A 22,075-nucleotide genomic window follows, 5' to 3' on the forward strand; every position below is an offset into this window, starting at 1 on the left:
AGATGAATGGTTGTACTGCTTAGCAGTTAAAGCTAAGTACTGACAGCCAGGCCTCCTGGGCTCTCTCTGTCTGGCTCTGTCACTGTTTTGCTGCATGGCCTGGCCAAAGTCACTTAATTGTTCAATGTTTCAGTTTACCCCATCTTAAAATGGATATAATACTTGCTCAACTTATGGACTTGCTGTGAAACGTAATGAACAGTCTGTAAAGCCCTTTGAGGTCTCTCCCAAAGAGCAATTCGTAAGTGCAAAAAATTACTGGGCTAACTACTTAGATCTTCATTCAGTGTCTACTCATTCCATTTCCATACTCTTGAGAGTCAACGCGAGTTTGAGTGAGAACTGAGTAGGGATCTCAGGATACAGATCCTGGGAGGGAATTTGCAACTCCTAAAATGGCTATAAGGGTAAAAAAGCTTTGGAGGAGATGATCATCATAACACTTTGAATGATTCACTCACTATGCCTGAGTAGACCTGGGGAACCAGGCTGCCTCTGGTATTGCTCTTGTGTAAAACCTTCTTCCAGAGCGCAAACACAGAACTCCAACTAGTGAACTTAAGGCTTGCTTTTCTCACCAGATTATCTAGCTCTGTAACAATCTGTAGTTCATTACATGTTATTCCATTGCTGGATACTACTGTTGTTAGTGAGAGTTAGTCTTCCAAAAACACAGCCAACACCACAAAAGCTAGTACTCCAGGGATTTAGTCACATATGTGGCATCCATATTTTAACCTCGTGCTCTGAAAGTGCCAAATGCAACCAGTCTTTCAAATGAAGGGTTCAAACAATTGGACGAGAGACGGAAAGATAATTAGAAACACTGAACAAGCACACACAACGTTAGACACTGGAGACAAAACCACATGCACACGGCCCAAGTTAAACATATGAAACTGTGCTAAATCATCCTGAAATCTGAAACACCTTTTACAATAGTAATTTAGCCCCCTTTTCAAAAGCTGTATGACCTCATGTCTTATAGGAGCCGAGAAAATTCTTAAAGATGGCCAGCGACTGCTGAATGTGCCTGAACCTGACGTGGACATTTAAATATTTCCATAACACTAACAACAATAAAGAAAGCATGCATAGTCTAAGCATTGTGCAATCTGGTGCACTCTGCACAAAGACTTTGGAAGTGCAAGTGGTAGGTCGCAAAGTTAAAAAATAAATATTAACCTTAAGAAAATGCCTGCATGCTGCTTTGCTGCCTTTCTTAAACTAAAAGGAAAAACAATCTACCAGGGGATAAAGTGGAGAATTTGGAGGTTTGAGACATGGAGTAATGTAATTAAAAAAAAATGCAAGGGAAATGAAATGCTTTATGAGCGGCAAAATGAGACAAGCACAAGCCTAACAGAGAAGCAGAGTGAGCGAAGAAGAGATCTAAATCCAAGGTCTTGACCAGATGACATAGACGAAAGGGTATTAGCCTCATTGTCCTCGCCAAATATGCAAATGGGTAATTACACTGTGCCCAGCTAATTACAGCTGTGGTTTCTATTGGGATGAGAAGGTATTCTACACTTGTCTATCTACCGCTAAGTAGTTGCTGCTTTTCCCCCTTCAGGCACCTCCATTTCAGTGGTGGGTGTAGAGATCCCCATTGTGTCAAGCCTTCCTTCGCATCAGCCTGGCAGGTTTTGTAAAGTGCTTTGGGATTCTTCAGGATGAAAGGCACAGCGTAAATGCGAGATTGTTATCATTAGAAAAGCTGTGTGTAATGTTTCAAGAACAATGTCAGTCTATGGGATTTATTTCACTAGTCACGTAGCTTAGAAAACAAGTACTGTACTGAAATTAACTCTTGGCAAGGAACAGTTACAGTGAGTTTGACATGGTTGGCTGCGGGGTGCAAAGAAATATTGCATTTATTTCACTTTAGTGTAAAAAAAAAGACATGGCTGGCTGTACCCTTCCTGTGCCATGGCTACGTGATGAAAAATACAGGGGTTCCTAGAGCTCCTTTTGTTATTGTTCACTTGCACTCAGGAACTGATTTATTACTGAGACTCTCAAGGAGGCGCGGGAAGCTAAACATTTTGTGTGCTCTGCATCTGGCACAACATAAAACACTCCAATATGCAGCATGAGACAGGTCACTGACAGTGACAGACATGACTGGCAACATCTCAGTTCAGCAGCAGTAACTCGCCATCAGAGACTGAGTGTAATTGTTACCAGGTGCCAAGGCCCATTCTCCACTGCTAAGGGGCTCAGGGCTCCCGAGAAATTATCAACTGAAACACTGTTATACAATACAATTTTGCATTTTCCAGGATGAACTTACATAAGAGGAAACCCTCACTGCATTTCTTCTTACCATTAATATCTTTATCGAATCCTCCTGAGCCTCACAGAAAGCACAGAGCCAAGGAAAAGGGTAGAGTCTTTCCTCACAGAGACAGAAACTTGGTCATTTTTATTTACAAGGGTTGAGAGGCACTGTGCCTATGTCATATCTGTTTATTTTATGGCAGGGCTATGAAGCTATTAGCATCTTCAGAAGAATCTCTGCACCACCCAGGAATTGTAACATCCAAAAGAAATAGATTAGCAGAAATTAAAAATAGTATATATCACAGGGCATCAAGTCTATTGTTTTCAGCAGTTGTGGTTCTAATTTTAACTCTTTGAGATGGTGCACTAAATTGGATTTCATAGAATCATAGAAGGGTTAGAAGGGACCGCAAGGGTCAAAAGGGTCTTTTTGACCCAAGTATAAATCGATAAGTAACATCCATGCTTACATATAATGCACAAATCGTCCTGCAGTGGACAATGTGCTGGCAGATTATAGAATGAAAACAAACACATATAACCAGCCCAGGTATGTTTATGCCTTTAATGAGCCACTTGCTCATTGTGTATCCATGGCTGAGTCCCTTAGCTGCTCTCTGTGATGCCTAACCAACCTATAAAATGAGGTTGCCTGTACTTATCCTCCTCAATGGAATTGATGAGGAGTAATTTGCTAATATTCAGTTGTTGACTTTAAGACTTGCTCCAACTCCCACTTCAAGTCACCGGGAGTATTTTTATTGACTCATGTTGGATTCGGCCCGAAGTTACTATTCATCATTAAAACCTGTGACATCATTAATGAGTTTCAGTTTAATAAAATTAGTAAAGTGCTTTGAGAGCCTTAGATGGAAAGAACTATTGAAATGCTAAATATCATTATTGTCCAAAGCATCAAAAATGTAAGGCACTTTATATGTACAGCACATTATTAATTATTACTACTATTTTGTATATTGTATAGTATAATATATACTATATTTTGTAACTGCTATAAAATGTACCCTGTGTTAGCTGGAGACTTACATGGCTTGGCTTCTTAATTAATCTTTAGCAGTATTTTTTCCTCTAGTTCAAAAACACACACCATATGTTTAGACAAATGATACTAGTTTACACTTGTAAACCATACTGACATTTAAATGTTCATTTGAAAGCTCTATTGCATGCCAAATTATTTGTGTGGTTAAAAACAGTGAGTTGGCAAGGAGAAGCTATGCTGGTAGAAGACCAAGATTTTTTTGTTGTTGTTAAGACATGGCTGATGCTAATCTGTCTGAACAATAAGTAGGGAGGGCACGTATAAGCGTTTCTCTAGAGATTTCCACAGTAGCATGCACAGCACCCTTCTTTGCTTCTTCCATAGGAAAGGTGATATAGGACCTACTGTGTCAAATTAAACCCTGAAGGATCTAAAGGTCCCGGGTGGACATTGGATTCACTAGGCCTACTAGTAATGCTGATACTTGCTAAGAAAAAAAGTGTCTTAACTAGTTTCTTATTTAGTCTGATGACCTGACAACTAAAGCAAAACCAAGAGACTTTAAGGCAATTTTAAAACTAATTTTGCATCAGATGGCCAAGAAAAATAAGAATGCCCAGATCCAAAACTCACTAAATTCTTGCTGTAATTCAATACCCAAAGCTCTATGCGTCTTCTATCACTGTCATGCCTTATAATGGTGTACACTAGCCACTACAGAGAGTGAGTGTCATTCTGATGAATCACGACATAGTGAATGGAGGCCCTTGGTGATGGTTTGCCATGGGAACAATAACAGAGCTTTTCTGTATTCTTATTTCCTTTGGTGGTTGGGGACTTCCTTTAAGAAGAGTGAAGAGAGTTTCTTTTAATCCCCTCCTCATAAAAGTCTGGTGATTTGAAAGATTTTTAGCCTTGGTTTCCTGAGTCTAATACAAGGATGGTAATTCCCAAACCCATGTGGCTAAATGGTAGTTTGCTGGCAGAAACAGTAGTTCCACATCTCTATAAGACTTGTCTGATGTTCAGAGACAAACCTGTTCTCATAGGATTATCTGCCTTATTTTTAGTTGAAACTGCTCTGTGCTAACAAATAGAATCAAGAACCCTGGATTTTAGTTTATCAGAGCTCCAGGCCACAAGCCCTTCTCAAGCACAGCCCCCCACTAAGTCAATGGCAGGTCCAGATGCAGAGGACTTTCAGGATCCAGCCCTAGATCAGCTACTTTAGTCTATTTCCCTGACAATGCTTGATCGTTCTCTGCAATTCTAATCATGTCCCAATAAATTTGAAAAGTAAATTGGATCACTATCCTCTAACCTTACAGTTCTTAATGAAAATCACTAGACTTGTTAGTTACACTGGTGTCAGTTCAGTACATCCATTGAATTCAATGGAATTGCTACAGATTCACACTGGTGTAACTAAGAGCAGAATTTGGTTTGTTATGTTATTAAGGAAATATTTGTAATCATAGAATCAGACTTAGAAAGTCTCTACAATACAGTACCACTAGAAATACAGTTTTCCCTTTTCTATTTGCTAAAACCCTCTATATTTTTACATTATTGTGAAGTTGTTATTTCTGCCCTTGTAACTTTCTGGCCACATTACCATTCTTTTCACAGGCAGCTTACCTCATATGATGTTCATAATTAGTAATAATACAATGCCAGATTCCCATATTCCTAGTCCTGGAAAATAGTACATTAATCCATGGAAGTTAATGGTACTACTCATGGGTATGATGCTACTCATGGTGAGTAAATCTAGACCATCCATTGCACACAACAAAGCTGGCTTTTGTCTCTGATGAGAACCATTCTATTTTTTACAATAAATATTCATTTTATTTTCTTTGTATTTTTGTTCTGATTATATCTCTTAAGTATATAGTAATTATGTTTTAATAAGCACGTGTGAAGACAATAGGCTGTACAGGGTTTGGAATTCACTAAAAACTACAATGCAGTACATCAAAGTTAAATAAATAAAACAATGCCGTGCATAGCTGCTGTTAAGTAAATCTTACCTGTTCCAAGAAATAAGACATGGTATCGTCCGTCAGCAGCATTAACTCGGTCCACTGCTATCTTTGTATATTTGTAGTCTGTTCCTGTCCGAATGATTAATGGTCTTTTGTGTATTGGGTAAATGGGATTGAACATCAAGGGGTGATTCCTAATAAAGGTTACAACGTCGTCGGGGAATTCCTTGGTTGTCCGCATGTTGGGTGTAAAGGCTCCTCCAGGACACTGTGAGGAAGAATTCATAATAATGCTTAACAGTGCATAGCATCTATCAAGGATTTTTTGTCTTCAATCTATCTACAAACACTGACTGATAGTCAGGCGGCATGGTAACATTTTTTTGAAAAAACACTTCATACTCCATGTGAAAATGATTACATTTATATAATGGAAAAGCTGTACTCTAATAGCTATGTCTATAAACTGCCCTCAGCTGGGACAAAACAAACAAACATATTTGTGTGTTCTTAAAAGCTAGGCTGATGGCAATGCTCCATGCTTGAGGGGCCTTATTTTTGCATTCCTTGTGCTCCCAAAGTTCTCACTGCAAAGAATGCAAGTGACTGGTAAGGGGAAAGATATAAAGATCTTGCCTCTGGGTAGTACAAAAATAGATATAAAGGCCAACAGGTATATTTAGATGCCTAACTAGGTACCTGCCTCTGCTTGTGTGTTATAATTATTCAGTGCACATAGGGCTAGATTTGGACAAACCTTGTGCAAATGCACAAGAAGGGAGAAAATGCAAGGAGCCTTTCCCAGACCCTTTGAGACTGTACATGAGTAGGCAGGGAAGCCTAACCCCGGTGTGAGGAGCCACACTGCAAAGCCATTCCTGTGTTACTGTGTCCTCACTGGTTCTGTGCTCATTTCACTAGGGCTTCTGGTGCAATAAGCTGAGCCATGCTATGTTTCTTTCCCAGTGACTTCTAAGAGAACTGGGCAGACAAGGAGACTGGTGGAAGGCACTGGAGGTATTACACCCACTCTCAGCCCACAGGTGAGTTAGCCTGCATCCTTACAGCAAAGTGAGTAGGTTCCCAGTCCAAATGGAAACTGTATCTGGGCTTTAACCCGTACCCCCAACCAGGCCAGTTAATTCTGGGTGAAAGCACCACTTAAAGCTAAGAATGTGTTTATGTGTTTTCCTGAATCAGGCTCAAATTTCGGCCTGCTGCACACAGTCCATGTAAACAGGCAACATGGCCACACATATCTATGTGCCTGCGCATATCTGTGCCCTGCACTTATCTATGTTAACATTGGAAGAGTCACCCACAATACACTGCTGCAAAGCACAGGGTTTACCAGGCAGCTTCTGTGCAGTTCATCTACCGCTGGAGCTTTGCTCCTTTCAGGGGCCTGTAAAATGTGGATCGACCCTATGTCTCATCAAGGCATGAAGAGACATTTGACAGGTAAATTCTGAGCCATGGGTTTGTCAGAAGAATCTGTAGCTTTCTGTAGAGTGCTAGGAAAAGGCCTTACAATGACCCTGTCCTCCAAAGCCCCACAAATTTTCCAAGCTATCCAGCTATGAAGGCTATTACCCAGATTAGGTACTGCATACCAGCCAGTAATGGTCCCCTCGCCCTAGCTTGATTCTAAGTGTGCCAAATGGATGTTGGTAACAGCAACAGGAAGGCACTGAGCTCAAAGAGTCCTCTAGCATCCTAAAGTGAGAGTTCTCACTCAATGTCTGTACAGCTTTAAGGGGCTGCAATACAAAGACAGCAGAACCTCCCTGCCTTTCACCTTCATTTCTTGACTGTGAGACAATGAAAAGACCCCAGGGGGCAGATGGCTCATCCCCCCCTACAGAGAAATAATATTTTGTGGTTGGTGAGATAGAGATGGGAAGAGCCCATAGAGAGAGGTGTTATGAGGGACAGGTTCCCTCCTGCCCCTCCCGCCACAGCAATCTGGGATAACGGAGTCCCACCCAGCTCTAGCCCTTTCTTTACACTGAATGAAGAACCATCCCATTGATCAATCCTGTGATCTATCAGTCCCCTTGGGTACTCACAAGGAAGTAATTCCAGCCATAGAGAGCTGACAGGTTCTGAGTATTTAGGGGAAATGTGGGGAAGAAGACAGGGAGAGGAGAAATCAGTTCCAATATAGAAATCTGTGCTGTGTAGGGAACCTATTTACATGACTTCTCTCAGCCCCAGACAACTCCTTCACTTCCTGCTGCTCTAGAACTCCATTGGCTTTCTGCAGCTCATGGGCCTTTCATTTTCCAGGAAACACAGGGCAAATTTCAGAAATTTGTAACCAGCATTGACAAACAGGGCTGGCTACAGGCTTTGGAGGGCTCCAAGTAAGGTGGTTCTTGGCAAGGGACCCCAAAACTCAAAGGCACTCCCAGAACTATATCAGAGAGCCTCCCCCCCTTCACCTGCATCCTAGACCAATATCACCTGTCCTTGCCCTCCTTCCTTAGAAGACAGGTACCTTTTCTGTCTTCTAAGCCAGATTTCCCAGATGCTGGGAGTGGACGATAGGGGATAGATCACTTGATGATTGATTGTTCTGTTCATGCCCTCTGAAGCAGCTGGCATTGGCCATTGCTGGAAGACAGGATAGTGGGATGGATGGACCATTGGTCTGACCCAGTATGGCCGTTTGTACGTTCCCCACCTTCTGCCTCACAGATCCTAGGCAGTTCCAGTTTTCCAGTGTTAGCCCAGATTCAACTGTCCCTATTTATTCCCACCCTGGCATATAAATCCTCATGAATTGCAGATGGATAATTAGATAGTTGTTTCAGGCAAGTCCCAGACATCCTTCTTGGACCAGTTCATTGCCTCTATTACCAACCCAAAGACCCGTGTCATGAAAATTATTCCTTTGGCCATGAAGGACTGGACTCAGAAAGCTTCATAGCTTGTGTCTCTCTGCTGCCAACCAGAGAAGTCACTGAAGTACAACATGAGCTGTTCCCTTCCTCGGAGAGTTGAGTGTACCTCTGCTGCACTCCCCCTCCTACAGATGATTTAACCACACGGTAACTGCACTCACAGCACATTTTGCACCCACAAGCCTGCTGGGATAGCCCCATACATTAGAGATGAACTAAAGGAGGAGAGGAACCCTTTGGTTTATAGTACATTCTTCAATGAGCTCTGGGTACAAAAATAATTCTGTAGAGTCTGGATAATGGAAACAACCCTTAACCAGCTCTGAACGTAGTAGGAAGCTGCCAATTATGTCATAAAAGTTTTCCATAAGTAATTTTAGTTCGTGGAAGAAATAAGAAATGCTTGGTATGTAGTAAAGGGGCAGCCAAAGACTGCAGAGCCTGCCGGTGGCCTAGCGAATGTATTCCTTTTTTTAATTCCATTTAAGCTATGCTGAAGCATTTGTGATATTTATAGTTATAGCATTTTGGCTGATTGTAAGTGCATTTATATAAAAATGTTTAATTTGAAAGATCTATTTATGCAAGTGGAACATAGGATTTGCCGTATTGGGTCAGATTGCTTGTTGTTCTAATCTAGCATCCTGGCAGTGGCCAATATTGATGTTCGGCAGGAAAGGGACTTCTAACCCAGAATGTATTTTGGACAAACTTTTCGAACTTGGATGCCCAAAAGTAGGCATCTGAATATACATTTAAGCTTCTAAATAAAACTGGACGTATTTTCAAAGGTGCTGCACCTACACTGACTTCAGTGGGAAATGGAATTTAAACCTTAATCCTTCCATGATGTCAGAGACAGAACCTTCTGCCAATGAAGAAAAGCAGAGACAAGCTACAGAAATCTCATGTCAGAAAATGTTTTGTTTAGTGACTGTGATGAAGTAGGGTGGTTTGCGGAGAAGCATCAGGGGAACAGATGAAAGGATAAGCAGTTTCAGATGATAAGGATGCAGAGTTCAGTCAAATTGGATGAGATTGTTGTCCTGATTTGAACTGGATTGGATTATGCAGAACAATGGAGGTACCATGGGAATTGGCTGACATGACAACTGGAAATCAGTGACACACTTCCTTGTGTGTTTGTGGAATGGCTTGTTAAAAGACTTTTGTGTAGAAGAATTTGGAGAGTCTTGGGGAAAGAATATTAGAGTCCAGACATGTCTTGTCTTGGAAAAACTGGCAGTAGAAGGGGGAAAATTTGGCTGAACGCTCAACATGGGGTGATTTGGATAGCAGTTCTCATGGCCTTCTCTGAACTACTACCAGGCTACTTGAGGTTTGGATTTGACCCAAAGAAAAAATATAGGGACGAGTTCCAGTCAGAAGATTCAGATACAACTCTCCAATCCCCTGGAAATGTGCAAAGCTTTGGTTTTAACATTCCAGTTTAGAAGCATCACTAATCATGTCCTTCTATTATACTATCTATTTTTGCCTTCCTTTATTAATGTACCAAACCATCTTTCTGGCTTTTCTTTTAATTGCAGCTTCACACTGAACTAATGCAAATACTGAGGTGTCCATAACAATCCCCAAGAACCATTCTTCTCAGGATCCTTCAAACTCAGAGCCCATCAGCATATCTGATAAATTTAGATAATTTTTGCCACTATGTAAAACCCAATTCTAAATTAAATTTTCCTTTCCGTTGTGCTGCCTGATCCCCTATTTAGCCCTGTTTGGAATACTTCACAAGCCTTCATAAGATGAACCAAGAATAACATGGCAGTGGTTGAAAAAATACAGAGATACAATACTCCTGAAGCAGCAAGAAACACTGAAATGTGACTGATCACCAGAGCATGAAACTTCCTGGTTAAATGAGCCATTTATTTTATATTTTCATAAACAGTAAAATTAAAGCAACAGTGAACTCATGAGATTAACACTGTTTGAATTAATTACAAGCAAGAATGCTGCCATTCAACCACAGCGGAACATCAGGTATTTATTAACAAACTCTGAAGAGATTTTGTGATATGAATGTCCTAAATCTGACAGCCAGTAATATCATAAGAGGCTGAACTGATATTCCCGAAGCTACAAAGAATTACATTTCTCTTGTCCCTGGGACTTTTATTCTTTGCAAAGCCCAGGTGCAGTTGTAACCCACACACCTCCTGGGTGTCGTGTTCTGTCCCATCCAGTGGCACTGTGACCACTTAGAGAGAGAGATGTAGAGGTTCATGCACTAAGCTCCAGAGGTCCCCGGTTCAATCCTGCTAGCTGATGATGCTCTCATAGGTAATTAACCATATGATTGATCATTGCTAATAAGGGTATTTTCATTTGTCAATTCAGAAACACTGAAAGGTTGCTATGGTGCCAATCTTTAAGAGCTGGGATGTTCATCACAAATATGATATAACAAGCAAATGCTTCTAGAGATACGAACAAAGTATGAGGGTTTTTCAGGAGAGGAGAACAGCATGGGATAGTTTAAGCCACAGTGCACAGGGTTGCCTACATCTCAGAGAACCTCCATAGACCCTCCAGTAAAAATAAAAGACTCCTAATATTTCTGAAGTAAAATTCAAGCAGTTTTGGGGAGAGGGGCATTTTTGGATCTATATATACTGCAGGCCTTCTCTATACATTACCTGTACAAAAAAGGGCACAATCCAATTTTATAAAAAATCCTTACAAGATTTGAGGCATAGACCTGGCCATGTTGTTCTATGCATTCAGTATCTCTAGGCTGATTATTGAAACTCATTATATCTTGAAACAAAGCCCTGAGAGAGCTCCAACTGGTACAAAAAGAAGCAGCAACACAGGTTGCTGTGAACAGATTATCGTGGCCTCTCATCCATCACACAGTCCATTTCAAGGACTGTTTTTTAACTCTCAATACCGTCCATGGGATTGGCATAGTCAGTTGAGACACTCTCTCCCTCAGCAACCATGACCTCCACCACACCTACTCAGTGTTCCATTGGAATAATGAAACTGTTGAAAATTGGGGAAGATTCATGAGCGCAGGGGACAGACTTTTATGGGCATTGGACCTAAAATATAGAACTCGATACTATAAGAGGCAAGAATAATCAGGGTGAAATACAAAACTCTTCAACTTGGCTTCTTTTAATAGTCCCTGCACTTTCTTTGTCTCTCTCCCTCTCCCTCTCTCTCTCTCTCTCAAATATACACATACTCTTAAAAAATAATAGACATCTAATGAAATAATTTACTTCTACCCGCTGGACAGAAAGAGCAAGCGAGAGAGAGATTGATTTTTTAATAATTTTAATAGTTCTCAGATATTATAGTGATGTGTATGACAGGTAAATATATAAGTAGGCAGGCAGATAGATGGAATTACAACTAATTTTAGATATAATGTATAGTCTGTGCTTTAGCACCAATTTTATGATATTTCGTTAAATTAAACAAAGACAATTAGTTGCCAACCCTGACTTGCATAAATGTCTTTAGTACTTACTGTGCCAGGTCGTGGATATGGAATTCTTCCCTGATATGGAATTAGCTGGTGGTTAGGACCTTCCTTATGTGCAAAGGGCCCATTGAACACTGTTTGGATCTCAGACAAGTGATACACGCACACTGCTGAACCTTTAAATACAGAGCTGGAAAAAACAAGGAAAATATTTGCACCATGATCTGCCATCTCTTACATAACATTTTCCATCATCACAAAGGGTTCAGTGATGCAACGTTGCCCATAGAGATGACACATGTAATAATATGTAGCACTTTCTAGAGCATCTTCCATTCAAGGACCTCAAAGAACTTTGCACACATTAATTTACCTTTACAATACACAGCATTAACCTGTAAAGCTAGGTAACATTTTCCTCACAAAGAGTATTGATCTTCCCAATGAGAGGGGAAAGTATTATCATCCCTGTTTTACAGATGGGGAAAATGGAGGCAGAGACTGGTTAAATGACTTCCCCTATACGGCACACATGAGAGCATAACCTTTTCCCAATGAAATCAGTGGTCAAAATACCACTGACTTCAGTGAGACCAGGATTTGACACTCTCTGTGTGTTTAAACTGGAAACAGAACACATCTCTCCTGGCCCTCAGTCCATGAGAGCCCATAGCTGCCTTATAAAACACCTGGATAGAACATTCATTAAAACAATAATCACAATTAAATGCAGTTAGACTATTGTAATCAGTGTTGACCTTTCTATAAATAATATGGGCTAAGATCATGGTGTTACATGGAAACACCCCCACAGAGGCCAGGAAACTTCATGAGGTTCCTTTTGCAGAGTTTCCTATGCATTCTTCCATCAGGAGTGATGAGGTTTGACCTTCCCACAACCTGAACTAGGGTTCTGACCCACTAACTCCCAGGAGATTAGTCTGGATCCAGTTGCACAGGCCCTGTGCCTTCACATTAATATGGGCCCACTGAGGCTCTGTCTGGGTTCCGTAGTGCTGTGGAGCCCTATTGCCAGAGACTTTGCAGCCAGTACTTGTCCCTAGCACTCTCCATTAAGGATGATCTCCAGTGTCAAGGAAATGATCTTCAGTGGGAAGCTAAGACATTGGCTGTGATATTAACAGTCCCCTTCTGTGTCCACTGTGTGAAAGGATGCAATGTATGTGTTGGGGGAGGGGGAATGGCACACTTTGGATGTTTTTTTCAGAGATGAACATCCAAACATTCCAGATTTGCTCAATATTAAGTGTGAGATGAGGAAAATTGAAATTGCTCTTTGTTGTGCACTGAACAGGTAAAATCACTAAAGAGGAAAATGTGGTAACTGCTACAGGACATTACCCAGCAGTCCCATTGCTCTATGCCACACGTGCTACCTTGAGAAAGCCCTCAGATGCATTATAATCACATACGTTGTCTGATCTCTCTCTTCTTCACAATTGGTTTATGAAGTTTTGCCCGGTATTCATGGGAGCCATAAGATATGGTTTAAAGGATGCACTTTATCATTGCAGACAATGCACCTTTATTAGTTGTATAATAGTTCCTGCTATAAAAATAATTCACTTCAGCCACGGCCTAGACCAATATAGTTTAGTTAAAGTTCATAATTATTTTTATCTCGCAGTCTGTTTCTCCAATTACTGTTCTCGGGTTGGGGTCTACAGAGATGAAAAAGATACAGGCAGTACAAGTAGATGAAATTCATTATGACTGCTAGGTTTAATTACACAACATGTTCAATCTAGAGTAAAAAAAACCAAACAGAAGTCTTGTGGTTTATGGAAACAGAAACCTAGACAAAAGTAAAACCTTGTATAAAGTGAGAAAATGTCTAGAGGGCCTGGAATAGACCAAGTGTTCAGTCTGGTTATATGGTGCCTTAACTCAAACCCAATTTCCACTGCAGGAATACCATGAGAATTAAATAGAACAGTTTCCAACTCAGACATGTTGAATCCATAACATAATCATAAGTGTGGTTTTTATCGCTAAACATTGTCTCAGCATTTTCTCTTCTTGTGCTATAAGAGCTATACAGCATCGATAGCCTCAGCTATTTTTAAGCGACAGGGTCGTTTTTTTCCCCCTCACCTAAATATTATGAAACTATCTTTTCTTGGCTATATGTAAGCTTGACAATTGGCATTTACGGGGCATATATTATCACGGTGGTTGACATGGTCAGGAAATGACTTTTTCTCACATGAAAATGTTCAACTGAAATAATTTTTTTTTCATTTTATTCAAAATTTTTCCATAAAAGAAAGAAAATCAAAAAAGTCAGTTTCAAAAAAACTTCTAACTGGTCAGGTCCAGCTATTGGACAGAAATATAATGCACCAAAATGCTACAGCGAGGTATGTATTAGAAATACATTGACAGACAGGCAGTGGCATTTCCATTGTTCAGATAATTGGGACAAGAGCAAAATCCCCCAAAACATCAAAATACAAATAAAGTTAGTATCTGTTTTTTCTCAGAAAGACTATCCCAGCAAGCTTAACAAGAAATCTTGAACTTTCTCAAATAACTATCCAATCTGTCCTCACAGCAAGGTGGGCCCTTATCTGCCAAGAGATGAGGAGTGCCCATGTTTTGCAGTGATCCAGAGAAGGCTGAAGACTCAGGTTGTGATTAAGGAAGGACTTGATCAAACAGGATATAAGGGTGCCTTTTGGGAGCCAAAGTCCTACTGGCACATGGAATAGTCTGCCAGCTATGTGAATGGGAACTATTAGCATGAATTTATTTAGGAATTCTGGGCTTGATGTTTCAGGTGCTAAGGACCCCTGATGAGGTGCTGAGAATCCTCAGTTGCCACTGAAGTCAATCACACATGATGTCCTTGTTCTTCCCCGCTATCTAGTAAACATATGGAGACAACAGGAACCATTTTCTCAATATAATCCATAATATTGTTTTTAAAAGCTGGGAGCAGAGGGGAAATTTATCTCAGGTATAGTTGTATTGGAGACACAAGGGATCAATTTGGCACAATGAATATAGCTCCAACACAGATCACAAGTAATTGTGCTTTTAATTGATGAGAATAAGCAGAATTGAAAGGTGGCAACAATAGTTGCAGGATATATTGGTAATGCATTCAATCTCAATTGCCTTGAGATCAAAATACTTCTTTCTGTGCTTATATGGAACTGGAACTGAGGCTGTTCACAGAAGCTGCCTCTACAAATCTTGAAAATTACCTTGATGTTGTAAAAATTCCATACACCAGTGTTGTTCTAGGGTTATCTGTTTCGAGGAGAAACACATCCTCTGTGAGAAAGAAAGAACACAGCTGTTGAGTAATTGCTCTAGCTTTACTTTCAAACCTCAAAATTTAGGGCCCCATCCTACTCACATTGACTTCAATAGGAATTTTGTCTCTGACTTCAGTGGTCAGGCCCATCATATTTAAGGTTGGTCATAGTAAAACTAGCATTTACACATTCTGGGCCAGCTCTTCAAATGAAGTCAATACCCAACTGCCCCTATTTAGACACACAAATAAATGGATCAAATTTTCAAATGTGCTCAGTACCTATCTTCTCCCATTCTCCTCAAAAGGACCTTAACTCATTAAAGCATTTAATCATGTGCTTAAGTTAGGTAATGTTTAAGTCCCACTGGAGTCGAAGTTATAGTGCTTTTAAAGATGTGTAGAATTTAAGGCTAGAAGAATCTACCACTTTCCTTGGGAGTTTTTTCCAGTGGTTAATCACCCCCACTGTTAAAAATTTGTGCTTAATTTCTAATTTGAATTTGTCTGGCTTCAGCTTTCAGCCACAAGTTCTTGTTATACCTTTCCCTGATAAGTTAAAGATCTCTTTAGTACTTTGTAGTTGCTCTCCATGAATGTACTGAAACACTACAGTAAAGTCATCTCTCAATCGACTTTTTGATAAAGTAAGGATCACATTATCCCTTTCTGTCACAGCATTATCCTGGGAGCTCATGCTCAGTTGCTAGACCAATATGATCCCAAAAGCCTTAAAAGCTGAACATCAGTGCTTTGCTGAATAGGAGTGGATTGATGAATCAGGGTCTTGGAGATGTCAGGAGCAGAGCACTTTTGAAAGGTGACTCTCAAAGTATCCTCTAAATTTTCAGTTTGGTCTTTGTGCTTTATTTTAAGGACTGACACCAGCAATATATACTATACGGTGTTTTATCATAGGATAAAAGTATAGTGATCCAGGATCAGATTCTGATAACCTTACTCACATGGAACATTAAATTAGGATTTGATCCAACTACTATTACATTCTGAATCAAAACAATTGCACTGAAACATTTGTAACAATCCATAGCCAGAGATTCTGGATCCCATTTACAGTGGTGAAAATCAGGGGCAATACCACTGGGGTCAGTGTAGTTACACAAGCGTGGAAGCAGTGTGCATGAGTCAGATTCAGACCTAGAATCTTGTTCATTAGCTAACAACATATATCTTATCTGAAATAGAATTTATGTCCTTAGCTTCTCAAAGCAGAAGACTCTACAGTCTATTCATTGAGTTAAAGGAGATCAGGGGCAGTTGATCAAGTTTTGTCATTTTTAACTACTTAGTGGTGCACAGACAAGCCCACACTCCCCAGCTGAGGCAAAACTTGTCTGAGGTTATTTGTTCAACAAATGGGGTTCAGATCTGTGACCACGCCCATGACAATCATAGACACCAGATGGCTGCAAACACGCAGCATTAGATATGTGATCATGAAGTTAATAATCCATATTTATGTTGGAGATCCTAAAAAGACCATACACAAACATAACCTCACACAATTGTTCTGAGGGTTAGTTAGTTAATATTTGTAAAAAGCTTTGCAGATGTAAAAGCGTTCATAAATTCTAAGAAATTATACTTAGTAGTAGTAGTATTTAGTATCCTCATCAACAACAAGTTCTGCTTCCAAAGAGACTTCTACCAAGTGACCCAAAGGAGCACCTGTCTTGTCACCAAAAGGACATTAGTGGTACATAAAAACTGATACTAAAAACAGTTTAAAATACTATAAGCAAATCTTAATCATGAGCATAAACAATAGGAACAGCAACAATTATATTTTGCATTTACATCTCTCCTTTCATTGGAAGCTCTCCATGTGTTTTGCAAACATTAATTTAGCCTCTTAGTACTCCAGTGTATAGTCAAGCATTATTATTCCTGCTTCAGAGATGAGGATGATGAGGCAAAGAAATTTATAGTGAAATCTTTGCACTATTGAAGTCAATATGATTTTTGGCATAGACTTAAATGGAGCCAAGATTTCACACTTAGTGACTTATCAAGGTGATACAGGAATTTTGTTGCAGAACTGGGAATCAAATTCAGATGTCCTTAACTCCCAGTATCTGTGGCTTAAGCACAAGTATATCTTTTCTCATTTGAAGTTAAGATTTTCAAATACTCACACATACAGAGGTAACATGATATAGATAATGTTTCATAAAGACTACACTGCTATACCTAATTCATCAAAGTATGTTTCCGTTCCATCCTCGTCCATTACTGAGCACACAAGTCTTGCTTTCAAGAATGTTGTCCACTTGTTTACAAGACTACGCTGTCCACCAGTGTCATTCTGAAAAGCAAAATGAATTTGACAAAAGTAAAACAAAGCAAAATTAAAATGTTAATCCCTGCAATCTTTTTCAGGTTATTCTGACCCATCATCTAGCAAATACAATGCTTATATTAAAGAAAATAAACAAAAATAGGCATGAAGCAAACCCCTCTCCCAAACACTGCCAAATCTGGGAAAACACAGACCCAATTATGAATGTTGAAATTGAGGACTATCTTGAGCAAACAAAGAGAGATTAAAGTTCCACTCTATAAAATGGCCTCACGGGGTATCAGACAACAACAATATTAACTTTACAAGCTTGTGATGTTAGACCTCGGGCTTCAGGGTTTAGAACAATCTCTAACTATTGGGGATGACAGGAGAACTCATGCAGAGGGCTGATTATCTCATATCTGCCTAATGAAAAGTTTTTTGCACCTTCTGCTGAAGCATCGGACGTGGACTCCTGTCAGAAACAAGACTCAGGACTAGATGGACTCTGGGTCTTATCCATTATGGTAATTCCTATATTACCTATGTTTGTCCATGAGAATCTTTTCAACAAAGCCCCAAATGCCACTCCAATCAGATTCATTTAGATTTCCTCTCTCTATCCCTCAGTGGACATAATAGATAGAGCAGATCTTACAACTTTTCTGAGGCTGTACAACAATCATCTGGAGACTCCTGTTTGTCAGCCAACCAGACAGTAAATAACATGTTTAATTACAAGAAACGTAGGCAAAATTACCAATAAAGTATGAAAACACATATTTAATCCAGCTCTTGCCATGATGAAAAATGCTAACCAATTATTTAAATCATATTGTAGGTGGTACTATTTAGAACTTAAATAAACATCATAAAACACTAACAAGTAACATTTATGCTACCATTAAAAGTCTAGTTTTCAACAGTTTAAATACCTTCAATTTTGCACAATTGTGTCTATTACTGGTAAGCACAATTGGTATTTGCAAGCCTAAGGTGGGTGCACAAGCATGACACAACCACGGCACTCTTGCATGTCTAGCCTTTGAAAATCAGGCTTTTAATAATTTTTCTATAAAATCATTTTAAAATGTGTTTGCCGTATAGAGTAAGGATCACAGTGAATTATATTAGGAAAATTTTAGGTGGAATCAGAAAAAATGTTTACAGCAAAATTCACCCCTTAGTCTCTGTCCCCCTCACCGTTCTCATTGACAGGGTCTGTAAAGATGAACTATTTTAGTTAACAGAACTAAGATTAAAGTACTGCTTTAACAGAGGCATTGATAGAAATGTGCATGTAAGATGAAATAACTGGTAAATCTTTATGATGCCAGATTCAGACAAAATCTCATTAATGTACTATTCAGGTATTTGTTATCTGAGGGCAAGTGACCTGGAAGGCTCAATTCATAAGACCTAAATAACCAATTTTGTTTTATTTAAAGCACACCAAAAATGGGAATATGTTTTGTTAAAACTCATCAAAACTATATTAAAATTTTGACCAGCTCTAGTTTTATTCTGCCTTTCATGTGCATGTGTAAGAGGAGTTCTGCCCATGAAGGGGGAAAGTGACCTCTCTCATTTTAAACTGGAATAAAGCCTTTTCAGTAGCCTGTCCATACTTTGTTTGCAGATAGCACAGGCTCAAGAGGCTTGGGCATTAACTTTCGTGCTGCCAAAAATGCTATTAGAATCAGTCTCCTTAACTGACCTAAAGTTAACAGAGCTCATGGCAAGTCAGGCTGACACCAGGAGGCTTGTAGCAATGTTCACTCCTTATTGAGGTTGTTATAATAGATTACTATCAACATGAAGGATCAGCTCTTGTTCCCTTTGGAATCTATAGGAGTTTGCATTGACTTCAATATAAGCACAATCAGGTCCAAGTCCTTTTAGAAGCAATCTGGACTTCATTATAACAACAACAACAACAATGTCCTAATAATGTTTAATGTCTTATTGAAAAATACCCAGAGGCCATTGGGCACCTAACCAAAAATACAAAAAATAGCAATATTGTAAGACTAGGTCATATGTCATATTGAACTGCCAGAACAGGAACTGAGCAAAAACCAAAGTGCACAGCCATTCCCCTGCACAGCCACATCACAAGCCACAATGAATACAAAACCCCTATTAACCAGGGGAGGGGGGACCTTCAACTTGATCTCCAGTTTTGTTCCTAGGTAAGGGATAAAGAGCTTATCAGAAAAATAGAGCATTTTACAGTTTTAATTTTACATGTATCCATATCCTCAGAGAAAGAGACAGCTGCTTCAATCACACTGCAAACAAAATTCACTCTGGTTACAGAAAAAGGGAAATACAGGCAATAACTAAGGCACTGATTCTGCATGAACATTTGCACATGCTTAACTTTGACCCAGTGAAATCAATGGGACTATTCATGTGCTTAAATTAAACATGTGCATAAAGTGCAACTGTTTTAAGAATAAAAACAATGTTTTCAAATGTCTTTACATATGGGAGATTTGGTACATCTGTGATTCCATAACACTCATATCTGAATTTTGGAAAGTAAAGCAAGCTTAGGAAGTCAATGTTATTAACTACACTGCACCAGACACTGAGGTGCACAGATTCATCAAGCACTAATATTCCTACTAAAATTACAGATATATTCCAGATATATCTAACAAGGGAAGGGCTTGGCTGTATACTCAACAGCCTTTCTTCTTAATTATGGAGATGGAAGCAGGAACAGGAAATTTGCTTGTAATTGGAATTAAAGGCTTTTAAATCATTTTAATGCAATGGATTCATTTTGATTATTCAATCAAGCCAGCAAATCAGCCCCTGAAAATTGAACAAAAAATTATTCTTACTGGGCATATTCTAGCAATCATTGAATGAATCTGTTTGGTGCTGCCACTGTTGTCTGTGAGCCTCTCTTTGAAGAAGAAGTACACTTTGGCATCATTAGGGTCTGTGCCATCTGGGATGAGATGAGCATCCACAAAAATAGGCTCTGAAAAAAGACAGATACACAGCAAACAATGTGTCAATATAAGCAACTCTTGACAACTACTGATCTCCCCGGGTACCTCCACAGAAAGCATCTGCTGCTACTGCCCAATGTGCTAGGACTTGGCTCTACTCATGTGTAAAGTTAAGCACTAGTGTCAGTGTTTTCAGGACAGGGATCTGGGATGGTTTCTGTAGACTCGAGTTGATACTAGAGCAGATCTGTCTCCGTTTTCAAAAAAGCAAGTCTGATGCAGAACCAGCAGTGCTAGTTTACTACAGAGATTGAAAGCCTTGCAGGAGAAGGATCCATGAGCAAACTAGAGAAAACTCTTTGAGGAAAAAAATGTGAGAAGAGAAACAATGATCTGAAAACCTGTTAGGAAGAAAATGAACAGATTACTTTTCAAACCTATTAAATCAGAGGGTAAAGATTGCTGTAGGGCTACTGAAAACCAAAGCAAGGGAGACTTTGAGGATGTGTGAATGCTTGGGGAGTGAAGTTTCCTCAAAGGTGTTCCTATTAGAAAATGGTGAACATATTGAAAGAAATATGCCATACAGTCTGAATGAGCACAGAGATAGAGGACTGCAGCGAGCTAGTGTCCAATTGTTTGTGTATCATAATATCACTGCAGACTACTTTTAAGTAGTCGCAGGTATCAGTGTTGGAGCCTGCAGTACACTTGCTTTCCTTTGGCAATTTTCTTGGCTAAAATCTAATGAATAGCATTGGATGACCTATATTTTCCAGTCTGGAGGTCACTTACTTCCTATTATTCATGCCATTTGATGGTTGATATCCAATACAAACCACTTTTGACTTTTTGGTGACCTCTGATGGAAAGGTCACATTTTCAATTTTAGATATTTTCTGTACTCTTCAGTCCATTATCAATTAATATGTCACATTTCATGATGCTAGCTCAGGATGAATATGGGAATACATTGTGTGTGTCAGTCACCTTTTCCAAGCAACTGCATTATGCAGGTTTTCTAGCAATGAAGCGTTTTCTGTGCAGTCCATTTTCTAAGATACTTTGAGGAGAGTAGGCAAGCTTAAGAGAATGAAGACAACTAAAGGCAAATTTTAGAAAACAGATAGAGTTTCCCTCTTTTGACATATTCCATTTATTCTGTTACAAAAAGTGCAAGTCAGTATCATAACACGTGATATCACATTAATTATGAATAAAAAGAACAGACGTATTAGGATTTGCCCAGTAAAATTGCATGAGGTAGAAAAACCAGACTGGTTCCCATCAATGTACCTTAGCAGGCTTGGCAGCTATAAATGCAAATCTTCAAATCAGAATGATAAATCTGGCGTATTCCTATTGGGTGAAATCCACCACTGTGCAGAGTGCCAGCACAAAACCTATTGCATATGATTAACTTTAACCCAGTGAAATCAATGGGACTATTTATGTGCTTAAAATTAAGCATGGGCATAAAGTGTAGCTGTTTTAAGAATAAAATAAAGCATAGTGTATAAGACATGGGTGGGATCCTGGCCCACTGAAGTCAGTGCAGGGTTTCCCATTGATTTCAATGGAGCCAGGATTTCACCCCTTGTATCTCACCCTTGCACATAGAATAGAATCATAGAATATTTGGGTTGGAAGAGACCTCAGGAGGTCATCTAGTCCAATTCCCTGCTCAAAGCTGGACCAGCACCAACTCAATCACCCCAGCCAGGGCTTTGTCAAGCTGGGCCTTAAAAACTTCTAAGTCACAGAGGTGACTTTTCCTCATTTTCCCATTTTATGACAATCACATAGTTAATAAGTTATTTAAATTTACTACAGTTGATAATTAAATGTCAATAATATGAATAAAATTTTCCAATGTCAGAT

At 39.4% G+C, this 22,075-nt stretch overlaps 1 protein-coding gene across 2 annotated transcripts in view; it reads right to left on the bottom strand.

Annotated features, from left to right (window-relative positions):
• Window positions 1-22,075, bottom strand: part of SEMA3C (semaphorin 3C) — a 165,746-nt gene that overhangs the window by 25,907 nt on the left and 117,764 nt on the right. For both annotated transcript variants that reach the window (XM_074942555.1, XM_074942554.1), the window contains 5 exons: window positions 20,081-20,223; window positions 17,138-17,252; window positions 14,874-14,943; window positions 11,689-11,833; window positions 5,323-5,545 (listed from right to left, as the gene is read on the bottom strand). In XM_074942555.1, coding sequence (XP_074798656.1) covers window positions 5,323-5,545; window positions 11,689-11,833; window positions 14,874-14,943; window positions 17,138-17,252; window positions 20,081-20,223 — 696 coding nt within the window. The remainder of the gene's footprint in view (window positions 1-5,322; window positions 5,546-11,688; window positions 11,834-14,873; window positions 14,944-17,137; window positions 17,253-20,080; window positions 20,224-22,075) is intronic.

This window comes from Natator depressus, chromosome 1 (assembly GCF_965152275.1).
Source record: "Natator depressus isolate rNatDep1 chromosome 1, rNatDep2.hap1, whole genome shotgun sequence".
Classification (NCBI taxonomy): Eukaryota; Metazoa; Chordata; order Testudines; family Cheloniidae; genus Natator; species Natator depressus.